The 16,885-nt window shown below is 34.7% G+C and overlaps 1 protein-coding gene across 1 annotated transcript in view; it reads left to right on the forward strand.

Moving 5' to 3' along the window:
- Positions 1-16,885, forward strand: part of LOC129810382 (uncharacterized) — a 51,606-nt gene that overhangs the window by 27,581 nt on the left and 7,140 nt on the right. Inside the window, exon 2 of the mRNA XM_055860817.1 lies at positions 16,233-16,434. Coding sequence (XP_055716792.1) covers positions 16,239-16,434 — 196 coding nt within the window. The 5' untranslated portion in view covers positions 16,233-16,238. The remainder of the gene's footprint in view (positions 1-16,232; positions 16,435-16,885) is intronic.

Here is a 16,885-nt window from a genome sequence, read left to right on the forward strand (position 1 = left end):
AATAAACAGGAAAATCTAATTGATGGCTTTAATTGGAAAGACATACTTTTATGGTGTATGAGCAAACTAGGTTTGAACGAAGAAATTCTGAAAATGGTAAAAGAGGTAGTGTTGCCCTTATTGGAAAAAATCTGGCCGAAGCTTCTTAATTCACTTTTGGGTAATAATCATGGACAGTGAAAACTTAAGTAGACTCAGGATTCTCCAATGGAATGTTAATGGGATCCGCTCCAAACTCCAGGATATTATTTTATTGTGCGAAAGAGAAAAAATTGATGTTGTTCTTTTGCAAGAGACTAAAGTAACCCCAAGGTGTCACGTAAGGATTCCGGGATTTAATCTTTTTAGAAATGATCGCACAGATAGGGGTGGGGGTGTTATGATAGGAGTTAAAAGTAATATATCGGCAACACGCATCAATATTCTAGATTCTGATGAGACGGCATGTGAAATAGTAGGTGCAGAGGTTAGGTGGCAAGAAAAGTGTTTTGGGTTGTTTTCTGTGTACATTCCAAATACTACTCAAATTAGAACAAATGACCTTAACCGCATTATGAGTACCGGAGGTAGAAATATACTGGTTGGTGGCGACTTTAACGCCCATGCAGAATTATGGGGTTCAAATACCACGAATTCTAGGGGAAGATCGGTACAGGGTTGGATTGAAGATAATGGATTGATAGTGCTTAATGATGGTAGACCGACAAGAATTGCATGCCCACCAAACACGAGTAGTGCAATTGATATTACCCTGGCCACTCCTAATTCTAGTATGTTTTGGAATTGGGCCCTTTTAGATGAATCTTTTGGCAGCGATCACATTCCCATAATCACTACCTTCAGAAATCCTAGGGTGAGAATCGGAAATGAAGAACACTTATATGAGACTCCCATTAGAGATGCACGGACAGACTGGAATAAATATAGACAAATTGTCACTAGATCCCTAAACAATTGCATGCATGAACAAAGTACTCATATTCAAAAGCTAGAGCAATTAGTAAAAGTTATGTGGGAAGCAGCAGTTTCAGCTCAAAGGGCAGTGAATAATTCTAATGGTTCTTCGACTAGGGATAAGGTATGGTTTGATGCGGAATGTTTGAATGTGTGGGAAGAGAGAAGACAGAAGTTTAGAAATTTTAGATCCTTGGGTACAAGAGAAGCTTTTTTAGCTTATAAAAAAGTAGATGCTAAGGCCAAAAACATGTTTCGGAGAAAACGTATTCAGAGTTGGAGAAAAAGATGTGAGGGATTCTCAAATTCCACATCTTTATGTGAACTTTGGAACATGGCAAGATCTTTCCGTGGAGAAAACAGAAGGCAAGGTGCTCCCATGGACAGTAACGTGTTAGAAGAATTTGCAGATAAGCTAGCTTCCTCCTACGTGAGTAAAGAGTTTCATCAAGAGGTTGAGAACATTAACCATTTAACAGGTTGGAACAATTTCTCTAAGCTTGAATTAATGACAGCTTTAAATAGTATCAAGAATAAAGCTGCTGGAGAGGATAGGATCACAGCGAGCCTTCTCAAGAATTTGCCGCCAGACGCATTGACAGTAATCTTGAATATTTTTAATGGGATTCTTGATACAACATTGATTCCAGAGTCATGGCTGGTATCGAAAATAATCGCGATAAAGAAACCAGACAAGGATGGGACGCATTGTGACCATTTTAGGCCAATATCTTTACTATCAACAGTACGTAAGCTCTTTGAAAAGATGATTTTGGGCAGACTGGAGTCGTGGGCAAAACAGTTTGACTTGGTTCCGAAATCCCAAATGGGATTTAGAAGCGGCGTAGGTACACAAAATTGTTTATCTAAACTGCACCTACAGATACAATTATCATGGGCAAAGAAAGAAATGCTAGGTTGCGTATTTTTAGACGTGAAGTCTGCATACGACAACGTGTTAATAGACATTCTATGCCGAGATCTTATTACCAGTGGTTTGCCATTAAAGGTAGCTGTTCTTCTTAGCCGACTCTTGTCAGAAAGAAATTTTAAATTTTATTGTAACAGAATGGTTCAGATGATTAGGACAGGGTATAGAGGGTTGCCTCAAGGGTCGGTGTTGTCCCCCCTATGCTACAACCTTTATGTCCGTGAATTAGAATCAGTTATTCCGGGTTCTTGTTTCATTCTGCAATACGCAGACGATATAGTTATAGGAATTATTCACGCAGATCCAGTAATCATTCAATCTACCCTATCTAGAGCTTGTAAAGATATTCAAACTTTCTTAGAAAGTAAAGGCCTAGCTCTATCAATCCCTAAATCTGCCTTTATGTTGTTTACTCGTAAACATAATCCACCGGACATTCAAATAGAGTGCGATCAAAGAGTAGTGCAAAGGGTATCGTCTTTCAAATACCTTGGGGTTGTTTTCGATGTGAAATGTCTCTGGGCATCTCATATAAGACATATTATGGCTTCCTGTAGCAAAAGAATTAATTTTTTGAGGGCTGTATGTGGACAGAAATGGGGAGCTCATCCTTCGGTGCTTAGAATACTGTACATAACCACAGTAAGATCAATACTGGAATATGGATGCATCGTATTCAGCACAGCAGCCAGGGGTCACTTATTAAAATTATACAGGATCCAATGGAGATGCCTCAGAGTGTGTCTTGGTCTCATGAAGTCTACCCATACATTAACAGTGGAAGTTTTGGCTGGAATATGTCCCTTGGAATTGCGATTCAACCTAATAATAGAAAGATTTCTAATCAGGGCAGCAGTACGGCAACCAGACCTCTGGACTGACATTGATCAATTGCAAAATATTAGAGTGCAACATTCTCTCACTATGCCTGTAACGGCGCTGAAGGAAATGGGATGGAGCTCTAGACTAGAACAGGAAAGACAGATAGAAGCAACGTCTTCAGAAATAATTAATATTGAGGTTTCATTTAGTGTTTGGGAACAGCTCAGGGGATTCCCTAAAGATCTCTGGAGCATTGCCGCGGATGGGTTCGTAAGGGATCTTCTATACCAGGAGCGACACTCGCAATCCCGTGTCATATACACTGATGGGTCAAAATGTAGTCAAGGAGTTGGATCAGGAATATGGGATTCTACGACTGATGTACAAAGGTCTTTGCCTCTCAATCCCAATTCATCAAATTATACAGCTGAGGTAGTAGCAATCAAGTTAGCCTTGGAAACAGTGATTGAGGAACCGTCGAATCACATGAAAATATGTATTTTGTCAGACTCTATGTCGGCCATGCTTAGTATAAAGAGTTATAATGGAACTCACGAGGAGTGGCATGTTCTTCGAGAAATTGCAAAACTCTTGGAAATACTGTTACATGGAGGAAAATCGGTGTTCCTGGCGTGGGTTCCTTCGCATGTAGGTATCTTGGGGAATGACAAGGCGGATGAAGCAGCTAGAAGAGGTGCATGCGCCTCAGACTCTTTGGGAGAAATTAGGAGAACGGACGACTGGTTTGCTGTGGTCAGATGGGAATGCTTAATGCAATGGAGATGGTCGTGGCAAATTGACGATATGGGAAGATATTGCTATTCTATTTTGCCAAACTGTAAGATGCAAACTTGGTATAAAGAAATGAAAGATATGAATCGAGAATGTATTACAACAATTAGCCGTATTCTATCAAATCATAATGGACTAAGGGCTCATTTGAGCAGAATCTCAATAGTTGATGATCCATTGTGTTCCGAATGTCACACATATGAGGACATAGATCATGTCCTATTTAGGTGCAGCCGTTACACAAATGGTCGGGAGGAGCTTATAAACTCTTGCAGCCCTATATGCCCTAATCTAAATGTTAGGGACATTCTAGGCCTGTGTTTAGAGTTCAAGCATACCGAACCCCTTAAAAAGATCGCGCGATTCATTAAAAACAATAATGTCAACGTGTAAACCGAAAGAGTACAGCAAATAATGTGCTAGGTGTTTGTCTAAATATCGGGAACTATGGTCAAAATAGGTCTCATGACCTAAGACCTGGGTAAGGGGGGTTAGGGAAGGGGGGATACAAAAAAAAAAAAAAAAAACCAACTAGCTACATATAAAATTTTCCTTTTACATGACTCAAAATTGCATTACTGGCATTAACAAGTTTATAGTGAAGGATAATCAAGCCAATTCGTCAACTTCTTGGTTTTGGTCTTAACTCTCTTTTTTCTTTCTTTTCTCTTGTTGAAATAATAAAATTATCTCGTAAAATGCCAAGTTACGACTTTTTAATGGACCTAACTCCACCATCTGGATCATCTTTCTCCTTCAACTTGCCACAATCAAAATTCTACCAATTTTCATCCCCGCCTCATCGGGCTTTTTCACTTTTCTCAACCCCCGCCGCCCTTTCGTTGTGGCATTTGAATCAGACAGATAAAAAAATGTTGCGGGGAGGAAAATATGACGGAGTCTTGACGAGTGTCTCAAGAGATTTTGCTATAAAGATTTCCGCAAACCCACAAAGTTCTTGTGTGAGAGGGAAATGGAAATGTCAGAAGGGGACATCTATCACGGAGAAAAAAAAGTGTAGCGTCTTTTTATTAAGTCCCCCTGATTTATTGCTTTTCTCGTAAAATTCTTTGTAGTCATCCACTTAAATTTACATAAAAAGGAAACTAACTGATAGAAAATATCTTTATAATTTAAAGATACAACAAATCGTTTATTTTTAACTTTAAAAGCTTTGTGGTAGGTCATAAAAATTTAAATGAAAGTGTCTTTCGATTTTTCAATTTTCAAAATAAAAATTTTCATGCAAAATTTATCAGCATGAAAAACAATTAAACAGACAAAAGTGATTCTCAAAGCAAAAGCTCAAATGGTGGATGAGCTTTGAGATTTGTTAACTTCAGTGTAATTTATGTGAAGTCCGAATCAAGTTATGTAATACAGTGAGTGTGTGTTAGTTATGTACATATATTGAAAACCAATATCGCACAAAGAAATAATTTTCCTCCCATATAATATTGCTCACGGCGAAAAATCAAACTTTTCCCTTCTTCCGTTTCCTCTTCTCTCTCACTCTCTGTATTTTATTTCTTTTCACATTCCACCATGATAAGGGAGGGTTGAGGGTGTTCAGAGAAGAGAATCAGTCTTGGCATTTTTCATCTCTCTCTGTCCATCTTTATATTGCCAAAAGCTCCCTGAGCCACATCCGCCTTTCTCGCACTCGAGGAAGAGATTTTTGCGCCACAAGAAAGCTCTGAGTATGTGAAAAAGATTTTTTTTTCATTTTGGCTTCAACAAAATGGAAACTTTGGGGTTTCCTCCTCCGGTGTTCACTAGTAGTATAGAGAATAGATGTGAGAAATATAGGAGTGAAGAACAAATACTCAAAATGTGAGAGTTGAAGTGGCGGCAAGGTGAACTTTTGTAACTTGGTTTAGACTTTCAGGCAGTGTATACCATATCTGGATGATCCTATGTATATAATTTCCAGTTTTTGGAGATAAAATTATACAAATATTTTGGATTAGCGCTTTAGTAAAAGCACTAATTAGTTGGTCGAAAACTTTAAGAGAAGGCTTTGCCTTATAATTATACAGATAGTGCCAAAGAATATTCAAGTTTCGTTGTATTTGGTTGTATTTTATAATTGCCAATAGGGTGGAATCACCAGTTCTCGCCAGTGCCTCACTTCTCGCCACTTACATTGAAATCGCTATTTTTCGCAATTTATGAAATAAATGAGTCGCAATTTTTTTGTATTGTTTCTGCTTCTACGCATAGAATCGAAAAATAATAATTATTCGTTTTGGATTCACGATTTTGATCACTTTTTAGAGCAATATTTTAAGCAAGTTCATCGAATCCAACATCTCTTACCAAATGTACTAAGTGTCGTCAAATTTTCATCAGGCCAAAAATACCTATTTGGGTAAATAATTTGTCTATTGAATATTTAATTGCACTTGTGGAATACATAAAATTTGTATTTAGTCAATTAATATTTCATTTTATATTATTTTTGTATAAAAATGAGGCATGGCGAGAAGTGGTAATATTCTGGAATTGATTTTACCACCTGTCGCCATATCTTTTCAATAGGCGACGCTAACTTCACTTCGTACATTCTCAGTTGTCAAATCTGCATTGTTTACTTTCTGCAAAAGCCCCATAATTTGATTTCTCAAAGAAAAGTGAAGAAAAATCATTTAAAGAGAGTAATAATAAAGTGATCACAAGGAAAGAGAAATGGTTAATGTATTCTTTTCATAGCATTGCCTAAAATAACCGAGTGTGGTTCTTTTCAAGTGGGTGGCGAGAAGTGGTTACAAATTTTACAAAACTGGCGAAAAGTGGTAAAAAGTGGCCACGAAATGGTTATTTTTGCATTATTAATAAAAATCAGTTTTTTAAGTAGTCCAGCGTTATGTTCTAGGATTATTGTTTTCACGTATCTAGAGCCAATACATCTAAGTAACTTTGTGTCAAATTTGACTTATCTTGTAACAAGGATTCAAAAGTTATGATTAAATGAATTTAATTTTTTCCTAAACATGGCGATAGCCGGTTATTCCACCCTACACCTGGAAAATATAAAAGGCGTTTTTAAGCTTTAAAGTGGTCTACAGACTAGAGGTTTATCCCATTTAGCCCTATTCCCAAAAGTTTCAAATTCCTAAATAGCAATAAATTTTTTCGGTTTTTGAAAATCTTATGGATCATTTACTCTCAATATTTAATCCTAAATCAAATTTTCTCCAAAAACCTTTACCAATAACTAAGTTAGAGAAGTTAAGCCATTTGTCTAAACCTTAGGTCTGAAGCCCGTATTAGCCAATAAGAAAACTTTCAACATTCTTTACGTAAGAAATACCAATCAAATATCGAGAATTTACAAAAGAAATTAAGAAAAGTCATTTAAAAGACTTAACGAGAATATGAAGTTGCAGAAAAATTGTACTTCTTTGTACCTCAAACTTTCTACAAAGAACTTAATTAAATGAAAGTGATCTTACTGATTTTTTAAAGAAAAAAATATTTTGCATTTTTTTTTTAAATGTTCTTGAAATCAATCGGAATTTTATATCATGCCCGTGAATTTATATATAACATACTTAACATTGTTTGCAATATGATCTTTTGATCTACATTATTTCTGTTTTTTTTACAAACACTTGTTTGTGAATGTTCGTATTACAAATAGCACAATTTTTTGTAATAGATATTTTGTCATTTGTTCGCATATTTTTGTTTGTCCGGCATAACTTTACGACCAAACAGCGAAATATTACAAAAAATGTAGGTATTTGCATTCCGAAGAGACAAAATCCCGAAAGCCAAAATCCTGAATGGGTCAAAATCTCGAAGAGCCAAAATTTCGAATGGGCCAAGAACTCGAAAAGCCAAAATCACGAAAGATAAAAATACGGAAAGGACCAAAATTCCGAAAGCCAAAATCTCGAATGGTCAAAATTCTGTAGGGACTAAATTAAATTTTAAGGAGGACGATCTGTGGAATAATTTACTATAATTATACTTCAAAAAAATGCAAAATTTTGTAATAAATGAGTAATTTGCCAAAATATAGAAAATTTCCAGTGGAAAGTCCAGGCAGTAGTAGTAGCTATGATACTTTCAAGAATTCAGGATTATGGACCTTGAGGAATTTTGCCGTTCGAGATTTTAGCTTTTTGGGATTTTGGCCTATTCGGGATTTTGACTTTTACCCGTTCGAGAATTTGGCGTTCGCACTTTAGGTCTTTTCGGATTTTGGCTTTTTGGGATTTTTAACCATTCATTCGGAATTTAGGCTTTTCGGGATTTTGACTCATTCGGGATTATGGCGTCCGGAATTTTGACTTTTCGGGATTTTGACACCTTCAGGATTTTGGCTATTCGAGACTCGGACTTTCGGGATTTTGATCGAGACACATTTGTCAAATAAATGCAAAATTAAGGACAAATTTAAGTGTTGTATTATTTGGTTGTAGGGGGTTGTTAAAAGTATATCGACTTAAAAAGAAATTAAACGCTAACGTTCTTTCAAAAATATTTAACTTATTTTTTTAATCTTACATTTTTTTTGTTTCCCCCGCCCCTTACGTAACCCCCCCTTACTAGGTTTTAGGCCTTTAGGCCTATTTTGACCAGTATCCTATGAAAAAAAACTGAAAAGATCTATAGAAATAGATACCAAAATCATCAATCTATAAAATTATTACCTGATAAATACTGAGGAAAAACAATATATAGGGGAAAGTTGGCATGGTTCGTACAGAGTGAACCTTCAAATAACGCAAATTTTCTCTTTATTTGCAAAGATCTAGTTCGTCATTTCTTAGCCATAAGATAGATAATTATTAAGCTCATGAAACGAGATGAAAAATGGTAAGTCAGCTCTTTGCAAACAAAGAGAAAATTCGCATCGTTTGAAGGTTCACTCTGTGCGAACCATGCCTACATTCCCCTAACAAAGACGGGAACCTTACACATTAATAGCTGTACTGTTTTAATCTTACATCAAAAATTGAACTCCTTCTATCCAATACATTTTTCAATTTCACGAATTTGTTTTTCTCAATATGTAGTACCTATATAATATTGCTTTAAAATTTTACAATATTTACCCATTTTTGAGTATTTACACGAAAACACTAGAAAATTATTGGAATTATGTTCTCTGATACACAACTACAAAGGTTCTCAAATTGATGAAAATAAAAAATCCTATGAAGTTTAATTTTAATTCAGTTTTACAATATCAACTACGAAAATCAAACTTTATTAATATGAAGTATTTAACTCATACCTTTCAAAGAGATAGGAATAAAACGTATGCAATATAAAGAATATCAGCTAATTGAAACTGTTTCTTCGTCAAATTGCCCTACGCTTTTGTACATAAAATGTATCACGTACATACTAAAAGGATGAAATAAAAATAAAAACAAGAACAAATTGCAAAAAAATTGTCTTCGAATCTGATAAAATATCAATCTTCGGTTTGTCTAAAGTTTTAAAATTTCTTTTACGCTTATTAATTCATTATAAATTATTCTCAAAGATGCAGACTTTTTTTTAAGTTAATTGGTTTTCATGTTTTGAGCCGGTATTTTTCCAATTTTCGGAGTTTTTTTTCGTACTATGCCACACACAGACAGACACTTTCCTCTGAGGCTTAAGTCAAGCCGGAGAAAAGATGTATGATAGTTAGAAGAGGTGAGAGGGTGCAATTTGATGAGACTTGGACATTCTCATGCGGCAATGGGGACGCCTGGTGGTGGGGAGAAAGCTCTCTGCACGACGGGCGTGCTTCAAAAATTCCATCATTTTTCCATGCAAGACCATATGGGCGGGTGAGGGAAGATCATGAGCTTTCTGGGAAAATTATTACCTCGTATCACTAAGCTATGAATTTCGTTTTTGCTCAATATTTATATATATCATATTTTATATATCTACTTTTTTTATTCTCAGAAATAATTCTATTTCATTTTCACTTTTTACTGTACAATACAAAATTCCAATATTGATAAAAGTTAATGAAAATTCGAAAGTGAAAGCGATAGTACAAATTTCTGCCTTACATTCACTTCCTCCCATTTTTCATTTCCTCGACCGCCCATTTCTGGTCTATACTTCCTGAAAGTGTGGGGGGTGAAAGTGAAATTCTGACCACAATGGAGGTAAAATGCCAATTTCAATGGGATTCTGGGTACAAGACATTATTTGCCACACACACCTTCGTTCACTTTCCTTTCTCCTTTTTTTGCCAGCCACCCTTGTGTGTTACTGTGTGAGAAAATTTCACTGGATCTCCTCTTAAGGATTCACATTTTTATAGATTTCAGTGAAATATTTCACTGAAAATTCAATATATAAAAATTTTTAATTGTCAACGTCAAAGATTTTGTCTATGTTTGACTTTTCTTAACTAATTAATATAAGATTTTTTAGTATGGGCTTTTAAAAATTGAATAAGTGTAAAACACATTAATTGTAAAAACAAATATTATTTGAGTGGATACTGTGAGAATATTGAGACATATTGCACATTTAATAAAAAAAATCATCGGAGATCATTGCAAAAATACCGTGGCTCAAAAGGTGCTTTTGATTAAATCAATAGGATAACAATGGTCTTTTTTTTAAGTATTACTTCAGATCTCAAGTAAATTTTAGCGTGCATACTTGAATGTTTTCTCGATTCGATTTTATGGTCAATTAGCACTTAATCGTATACTTCGGGTGAAAAAAATCATAACAATTTTGTTCAGTAGAACATCTGAAAAATCTCCAGGTTCTTGGTTTTAAATTTATTCAATTTGCATATGGTCGAAAGAATACATATTCAGCAAGGAACATCTATTGGTAATTTCGTTAAAATATTAAATTTATCTAAAAAGTAATCTTATAAAATGTAAAAAATAATTTTATCAATAATCTACAACTTCCTATAAGAATAGGTCTTCAAATTTCATATCCCATATTGTATAAAAGCGGATTTGAAATAGGTCATGATACGATGTTTTAAATTAACTTCGACCCTATCATGTTTATTTTGGGAAAACATTTTCCTCTTCGAACATTTTATATTCACAACATGCTGTCAAATACAGTTTGAATAGAACACTCTGCCAAGACAGAAACCAAGTTCAATTCTGAATGTTAAAATGACATAAATTCAATTTAAAATAGGGTAAATTAAGCTAATTCAAAACCTGTTCCAAATGGAAACTTTTCCCTACTCTAAATGGAAACATAATTTTTTCCATGATAAATACAGTATTAAATTTTTATTTATTATATTCTATACCTCAAAAAAATCCTAAAAAAAATAGTATTATCGACGAAAATTTGACGTTTCCATCTACAGCAGTGTGGGATATTTCCTTCAAAAGAACAATTTTTGATGAAAATTGCTCCCAATGTGTTGAAAGCTGTGTCGAAAGCTCTGTAACTTTTAGTGTTTTAATTTTTAATTAAATATTCTCCCCAACGCTTTTCGGAAGGACAATTTGTCTTGAAATAGCAGAATAAGAATTTTATAAACTGTTATGAATGAATTTTACGCCCACTCAATGGATCAAGTGATAAAGTATTTCCTCTATAATACAAGTGTTCCGGGTTTGAATCTCTTTTAGATCGACAGATTTTTTTCTGACTTCAAAGATAAAGCTTTCTGGTAAGCTTCACTGCTCTTGATTCCACTGGAATCATTCCACGGAACATGGGATTTACAACTGCATCACTGAATAAAAATTAATAATGCACGCCTAGAAATTTCGCTTTCAGAAAAGCCTAGGAGCCTTGACAGACTTGAGGATTAGCCGAGAGACAACTTAGCGTGATTATATCGGAAATAATGGTTAAATCGCATTTCTATCATTTTCCACTAAGCCGTCTCTTGGCTTAAGTCGTAAGTGTGTCTAGGGCATAAGGGATGTTATCCTGCATTATTATTTAATATTATTATATAATTTCTCGGAAACTTTCAATGCTTTGTGTAATTTTCCAATTTTGCATCTTTTTATCAATCCCACAATTCACATCTTTCAAATCCAGAACGATGTATGTGCGAGTGTGATAAAAGAAATGGTCGAGAGTTGGAAATGAGTGAGAGGGAAAAATTAGGACGAAGGGAAAATAAATAAAAATTTACTAATACTTGAAGAAAATTTCATGTGTTTGAGAAGTCTTCTTGTGTGTGTTGAACTTTTTTTTCCTCTTCTTCCTCTTTTTGCTTTTTCTCTGGGTAAGTTGGGGTGTCCGTTGGGGGTGGTGGATGGGCTGAAGTGGGTGAAAGTGGACAGGGTCCAAGAAAAAGCTCTCAGTCTCAAGAAGAGGATGGACGAGAGCATGTTCTTGTGTATGTATGTGGATTTTAGTCATTTCACCCATCGAAATGTCCCCCTTTTTGTCAAGGGGATGGGACGCTGAATTGCGAGAAATTTGCGGAATGGGAGAATGGGGCGGGTGAAAGTTCAATTGAACCCAGAGATATGAGTGAGCATGTGCCTGCTGGTAAATTTTATCTGTGGTGAATTTTTTTTTCTGTCCAGTATTTCGAGTGACTGAATTTTCTCATCTTTTTTGCCTGGACCTTCTTTTGCCATCGTCCACAGCTCAAAGTCTCGTCCTTCCCTTCTGTCCAAACGGACAAAAATTGTGGTGGAAAAAGCAACTTTTTTTTTCTCTCCACCACAGGCCAGAAATACTGGATGACCAGGGCAGGAGGGCGAGATGGGGGATATAAAACTTGGAGTATGAAATATATCGAAGAAAAGAGAGAAGAAAATTGTGCACAAATCTTCAGTTGGTGTTTCTGGAAACAATGTCAAGACCACGCATGTGTTACCACCCTCATCATCCTTCCGGATGAAAATACTCTCACATGGGGGTGACCAAGAGGGGTGGCAACGTGTGTGGGTGGCCGGATACCAGCGTGGCTGGGGGAAAAGGAAAAATTTAATTACACTCAATGTTCCAGTGACCAGGACTTTTCACAAGGAAATTACATTAGAATCTTCTTTCGGATATTGCGAATACAACTCAATGGGGGGATGGGGAGAAGACGCACAAAGAAAACAAAAATATAATTAAGAGAAAGTCACAGTGAATTTTTCCCAGTCTTGAAGAAAATGTTACTTTCGCGATTAGCTTTCTTTCCAAACTATACATACATATATCATTTCGTTATTTTGAGCTTTAATGAAAATTGTGACAAAATATTTAATGAAATTTCAGACTGTTTTTGTTGATTTTCTAAATTTAAAAAATCCTCATTAGGATTTGCCTACCATATTCTGGATATTATTAAAATTTTAAGCTTTCTTGTTAATACAGAAGAAAGCTCGTATCAAAACTTTATATCCCTTAGGGAATAAACCCTAAAAGTTGAGAAAACTTGAAAACTTTCTTCAATGCATCATAGTTCAAATTGTATTCGAAATGGTTTATGAGGATCGAATAAAAGAAAAGAGTTACATAAAAAGAATTTTTGGCTTTATCTACTTGGGATACATAAAAAATTATGTTTTTTGAGATTTTATTGCTTAAAGGGTAAAGCAATATATAACACTATGCGTCTATTTTAGACTACCTTGGTATCATGGCATTAATCCAGGAGAGGGATACTTTACGGTGATAGTTTAGCAGATCTTTTATCCGTTTTTCCACATTTTATGAATCAAGAATTCAGACGGTGAGAGATACGAATTTTGGTTCTTCTGTAACAAATCGAAATCCCGTCAAAATAGCGTTTATTTCCCTGCTGACTCAGTGGATTATTTTTTCCGGATATGTTTTTTTGAGTGGTCCTGTCCAGACAAACATATTTTCTTAGCTTATCAATTGATTTGAACAAGGGTGGATTAAAGTTGTCTCTACTTCTTTGAGAATGGGACGGACTAAGATCTATTATGATAGACTTTCGACAAATTGATTAAACTTGTTTTCAAAGACATGTGATTTTAAAACGAATAATAACAATAAATAGGGGAAGTGAAGTATGAAACTTCGTATTTTATTACATTTCGTATTTCGGAAACTTCATATTCTACGACATTTCGTATTTTGTCTTTTCGTATTTTACATTTCGTCTACCATACATTTCACATAAGCATATCAACGAATAAAATAATAAAGTAAAGTACCCTCAAGTCGATTGGTTCCTCAATTCGACCGGTAGAGTTATTTATTCAATTTATTTATATTTGCACTAATATTTGGCGTATGATCTAACATTAATAGGTGAATTATTCCATAAATAAATGTGAATCAGTGCCAATTTTATTTAAATTCATCATCAAACATTCAAATATTGAGTCGAGGAACCGGTCGACTCGAGGGCACTTTACCTTAAAATTGCAGTTTTACAAAGTCAAGGGTACTATGCGCATCGGGTCTAAGTTTAAAGATGATAAAAGTTAATTATTCCGTTTAATAAGTTAATTCTATTTATTCAAAATTTCTTCAAAGATTCGGTTTGAGATAGAGATTTTTGGGACCTCCGGGGGGCCGACCCCCTCCATAAGGCCGGCTTCAGGTTCAGACCCGTGACTAATGCCAGTTCCTCGCTAAGATGGATTTGTTGGTTACTGAGGGTGTATCAGAAATCTTTTCAGATCTAAATTGAGACTTTTAGTGCTTAGATTCTGACAACATTGGAATCTGGCAGACTTCTTGGTATATCAGTTTTTCGTTCAAATAATCATAAAACACTACGTGAATATGCGTATAATTCTTTTTTCATCTCTATAATGACTGATTTTATGTTTCATTGTGTCACTGCAAGGGTGTGTCATCATCGATAAGCCAATAACAAAGCATTAAATCTTCATTTAAACGTGGACCTAGCTAAGTCTCCTAATTTTTGGGCTTATCCACAAACCGACGTTTTCAGACTATGACTTAAGCGCTAAGTCTCAGCCATAAGTCTCTAGTATGAAGCTTGTATAAGTCGATCTTGGGACCATTGATATGCTCCTCATTTCCCTCCACTCCTCCCCTCCCACTCCACAACCATGGTTTCTAAGGATTTCTCGAATATCCGTCGTGTGATTTTTTTCATTTTTGGATATGACTTTAGCGGTTACCCAGGCGGACAATTCGTCCTTATACGAAAATACCGTTGAATCATTCTTAATACTGGTTTTTCAAGGTCAAAGGTTAAAAAAAAACTTCAGAGAGTGTATTTCTTAACCCAATGGTGTCATGCTTCGGATCGTTGGAAAGGCCTTAGAATTCCTGACTATCCTGAACCGATAATGAACCGGCTCATAACCGATAACTAATTTTTATTCGAAAATAAATTATATTATTCCTAAAGTAATTTGGGCGTCCTTTTAAGTGATTCAATCTGTTCAATAAATCTTTTGATAAATGGTAAACAGTAGATGATTCAAAATACTTTTGAGGTACAGTAGACTCTCGTTAATTAGGCTCTTTTAAGATCGGGCCACTTTTTAATTCGAAAAAAGTTTGTTGACAATTTTCAAGTTTGATTATGATTATCAAATGAAGCAAATATGCTCAAATTTGCCATGGTTTGTTTTAGTTTTGATGTCATTTTGCACTATTAAAGGATTTTCATGAAATTTAAAGTATGTAAACTCAATATGTGTATGCAGATGAATAAACAATTGTTGCATTTCAAATAATTTGACGCCCGAATTTCTCTCTAATTCGGGTGACATTTCGGTCCCAAACGCCCGAATTTGAGAGAGTCTACTGTATTGCATCTAAGTGAATAGTTCGTGCACTTTGCCACCCTTTTCAAAAGACCCATCTTTTATATACAAAAATTATCAATATAAAGCAAATAATATGGAATAAATTGAGGGACACAACTTGTTAGTATGCTTGAAATATCTCTGTAATTTTTCATAAAATGAGTCATTTAAATGAATTCGTCCTCTTTATCGCAATATAATGAAATTTCAAAATTTTTATTTTTATTTTTATTAACAGTAAATGCAACTTGACCTCAAAGTAACTAAGTTCTGGTTTTGTTTATTATATGAGAATTTTGTAAAAATCCTTGTTACTTTGAATCATTTTTATCGCAAGTTATGAACTGTTTAATTTCTGTTTAATTAATGAATATTAATTTTAAAAATTATTTTATTTGACTTTCGTCTTTGAGACAAGTGATACCAAATTTGAATTTCGAGTGAAGCGAAACAAATTGTAGGGTAACTTCAGTTTCCCTCTTTTACCAAAAAAAAAGCATTCCAATAAATTGGAAATCATCAATCGGGATCACAAAATTTAGGGGTTCTTTTTGTGACTCACTTCATCTCTTTTATTCATCCAAAAATTCGAATTTTTCTCAGTGGTGGGGGAATGAGTTTTGTGGTGAAATTCTCAAAATTTGGTAGGATTTTTTCCAAAAAACTATCCCATCGTCAGTTTGGCTTTGATCTTCCAAGCGGTTGCTTACATTGCTCATGTTTTTTTGACAGACACATCGCGCGTATATTTTTTTGATAAGATTAGACTCTTTATTTTTTTTGAGAGGTGCATGGAATAAAGGGGAGAATTGAAAGGAACAAACGAGATATAAAAAATAACATTTTATCGATAAGTGAAATTTTTTGCGTGGGTGAGTTTGATAAATTGACGATATGTTGAATGTAAAATTTGTAACTTTTTTTTTGTGTGTGACTCAGAAATCAATAAAGGGGTTTCGATTGAGATAATGTTACGGAATATTTACGTATTATTGCTATGTATATTTTTGTGGATTGTGAAATAAAATTAACAGCATATTTTTTTCATGTTTGTGTTGCAGATCGTGATGGCAGCTTCTGTTTACGCCACTCCACCACCTGATTTAAGTGGCGAAGACACAGCCCTCAGCGATATTTCAAATTCTTCACAAGCCAACAGTACAAATTCAACGTCACAGAAATTAGCCACCAAAAGAACTTTGTCAACATCATCCTCATTTGTGAATAATTCACCAAATTCATGCAACTCATCATCAACCACAGGTTAATATCTCTTTTTTTAATTAAATTTCACGAAAACGCGCACTTTGTTTCAAGTTGTACTGAAGTTTGAGCATTATGATGGGTGGATAAAGATATTTGGAGAATTTACATTAATTTCATTAGGCTTTTATTACATTGAAAAATGTTTGGAGGGTGTGGTATCAGTGGGATAATGATGGATTTTTGATGAGTTTTTACATGAAATTTAAATAAATTTAAAAAGTGCCATTAGGGTGAGTGTGCCAAATTTCGGCATACAGTCGAGTTCCTCAAATTTGAACTCCTCAAATTTGAACGACGGTTGTATTCAAAATGTAAAATATGAGGTTATGTAAAAGAAATTTTGCATGGAGTCTGAATTAGAACTATTTTTCTCTGATGTTTCCTCAATATTGTCGTATTTATATTAATTTCTTCAACAAATTCCAACTATTTAACCCATTCCTTACCA

This window comes from Phlebotomus papatasi, chromosome 1 (genome assembly GCF_024763615.1).
Source record: "Phlebotomus papatasi isolate M1 chromosome 1, Ppap_2.1, whole genome shotgun sequence".
NCBI lineage: Eukaryota > Metazoa > Arthropoda > Insecta > Diptera > Psychodidae > Phlebotomus > Phlebotomus papatasi.